Source organism: Andrographis paniculata, unplaced genomic scaffold (genome assembly GCF_009805555.1).
Source record: "Andrographis paniculata isolate CXL003 unplaced genomic scaffold, ASM980555v1 Contig11END, whole genome shotgun sequence".
In the NCBI taxonomy this organism is placed as follows: domain Eukaryota; kingdom Viridiplantae; phylum Streptophyta; class Magnoliopsida; order Lamiales; family Acanthaceae; genus Andrographis; species Andrographis paniculata.
Genome location: NW_026137391.1, coordinates 2,415,266 through 2,418,146, shown reverse-complemented (window position 1 = coordinate 2,418,146; position 2,881 = coordinate 2,415,266). Strand labels below are relative to the sequence as shown.

The following is a 2,881-nucleotide window of genomic DNA, read 5'->3' as shown; positions in this document are numbered from 1 at the left end:
ATTATTAATGACTAATTCGGAGGGTCTTATTGTGTAGATTGTAAAGACTGTTGATTTTGACGAAACTACAACAACATTGGAGGACTTAGAGTCTTATGGATGGGGTAAACTATACAGACGTCGCGAACCTTATGTTAGTATAGAGGCGGAGTTTGATTAATCTTATTCGAAATTAAGTTGGCGAATGGAGGACTATATTATCGTATGTATGTCGTGTAAAGTGAGTGTGTAATTATTTTCTTAAAAAAAAGGAAAGTGACATGTATGTGGGACGAACGGAAACGACAACTTGGACATGGTACGTGGGACGGACGGAGTAAAATTTTAATAAAAATAAAAATACACATGGCATCATATGATTTGCTGGTGTTTTTACTCACAATTTACAGCTAGTTACGATCAAACTACTTGCTTAGTGTTTTTACTATCCATGTAAAATTAAATCAAGAATAATATCTATTGTGAATTAATTCTCGGATCCATGGACTTTACTCGAACAAAACATCGTATACAAAATACAAAATACAGAATATTAGTGGAAGCGAATTATCAGATAAAACCAAATTAATATAAAAGCTAAATAAAAGTGAAATTAGGGAAAACAAAAGACAAACAAACAGCCCTCAATCGAATTGCAATTAGAAAAGGGATTGAAATGGATTACTCCATGTTCGTCCAAAAAATCGCACAGTGGATGACAACCGGTCGACGGCGATAACGATCCAATCGACCACCCAGAAGCTTTTCCTCCCACACGGCGCGGCTGGGACAGAGACTCCAGGCAGATCCGACCAGAGGCGCTTCGGCGACGCCGAAGCGGCGACTGTTCCTCAAATCTTCTCCGGCGAGAGGGACGATGGTTTTCGATGGTGCCATATTGGCCCAAGGTAACCACGCCCACAGGGTGGAGGCTGGCTCACGCTCTAAGTCTCGACACCCACCGGAATCGAAACAAAGAAAGACTTCTAATCTCCCTGGAAAACACTCGTCGGAACTCATCGGAAAAACTCACCCTCGCGGCTGCTCTACCCTCTCCTCTCCCCTGTCTCATGAACGGTTTTCTTCTCTTTCGAGAGACTCTTTGGATTAGGCTTCGAATTCAATATCTCTATTTTTTCATTTCCACTTGAAACTCGAAACTATTTGATTGTTTGACTAAGAGTATGCATCGAAAACGAAAGTGGTAATTCGGATTATATTAAAATTCAATTTTTTCGGATATTCTTCAAAAATATTTCGTTTCAAATTCATATTTTCCCATTTCAAATATCTCATTTTGAAATCAATTTGAATTTGGTATTTATAGAATTAATTAAATTAAGTTGTACACAATTCAATTCAATTCAGTAAACTTTTTTTTTTTTTACCATATTTAATTGTATAATTTTAGAATTATTAACTTATTTAGAATATTACAGCAATATAATTAAAATAAATAAAACTACAAATTACAAGTAAATATACATTTACATTACTATATCTAAATAACATATTATCAACAGCGTCTTCTCACTACAAAAAAAAATCATTTTTGTAACAATACGCTTTTGTCTCTAAATTTACTTTTTCCGTTACTAATGACATTAGAGACAGAATTAGGAATGGAATTACGTTAGCTACGTGAACTTTAGAGACGGAATTCCGTTACAAATATATTATTTTTTTGTAGTGGATCTCCCCCTCCTCCTTTTCCGGCAGGCCTGGCAGCGGAAACAGCAATGGAGGCTACGGAAAACGCAGGGCCGGCAGTGGCAACGGTGTCATTTTCCCCTCGTCCTCCTTCTGCGGTGGTGACAGCAGCCATGCGGCAACGGTGTCTCCTACTCCTCCTCCTCCAGCAGCGACGGCTGCGGAAATGGCGGGGCCGGCGGAGGCGATAGGGCCGGCAGTAGCAACGGCGTCGCCTCTTCCTCCTCGTCTTTCTTCTCCGCCAGCGACGACGGCGGAGCTGGTTGCGGCACACCGCCAGATAAGATTTTGAATAATCTTTTTAAAACAATTTTAAAAATTGCTTGAAAATTCCAAGATATTGTGAATTGTTATTTGCCGGAGTTAGTTATAACTTTCTCTGACTTCATACTTGCAGCTTCTCTTTGCCTCTTGCTATGTTAGTTCTCTTTACCTCTGCTTAGGTGAATTGGTATTGTGACATAATATGAAGCTTTAGCTAGTAGTGCTTCAAGCCTCACTTCAAACATGAATACAATATATTTGTAAATTCAAAATATAAATAATTTTTTTAAGGCTAAACATTTTCTATTTTTAAAAGTTTTTTTTTTTTTTTTACATTTTTGCCCCATACTTTTTTTTATATTTGATATTTTAAATTTAGAGTTTATATATTATACTATTTTGTAAATTATAAATCAAATATAATATTCATATTATAATAAATATATTACTAAATAAATATTAATATTACATCACAAAAAAATATGAAATAAATTATTAAATCTACTGCAAATATTACATTGTTAAATCAAATGAGAGTAAATACTACATACAAAATATATTCAAATTAAATTTTATTCATTATTGTTTTAAAAATTTCCAATATTGTATAATTTGGATTTTTAAAAATTATACTTTTCAGTTAGTATGTAATTAAAAAAGTAATTTATTATATATTTATTTATTTTTTAAATGTATATTATATATATATATATAGTATGTTATATGTATATAGTACAAAAGATGTATGAATGATCAAATTTACCAATTAAAAAAATTAAGTTAATTAAACAATGATGATTGATATTTTTGTAATAATCTATAAGTTGTAGAAGTTTAGACTAAAATAACAAAATATATAGATTGATTTCGGATAGAAGAATCATTGAAGAAATAATATGATTATAATATAGATGATAATTATATTTAA

At 33.1% G+C, this 2,881-nt stretch overlaps 1 protein-coding gene across 1 annotated transcript; it reads left to right on the top strand.

The window, feature by feature from the left end:
• The first annotated feature begins 541 nt into the window (after positions 1-541).
• Positions 542-2,044, top strand: LOC127250521 (uncharacterized). The gene is made up of 2 exons (XM_051273853.1): positions 542-1,056; positions 1,670-2,044. The coding sequence occupies exons 1-2, from the start codon at positions 857-859 to the stop codon at positions 1,878-1,880; spliced, it is 411 nt and encodes a 136-aa protein (XP_051129810.1). The 5' UTR covers positions 542-856; the 3' UTR covers positions 1,881-2,044.
• The last annotated feature ends 837 nt before the right edge of the window (positions 2,045-2,881 follow it).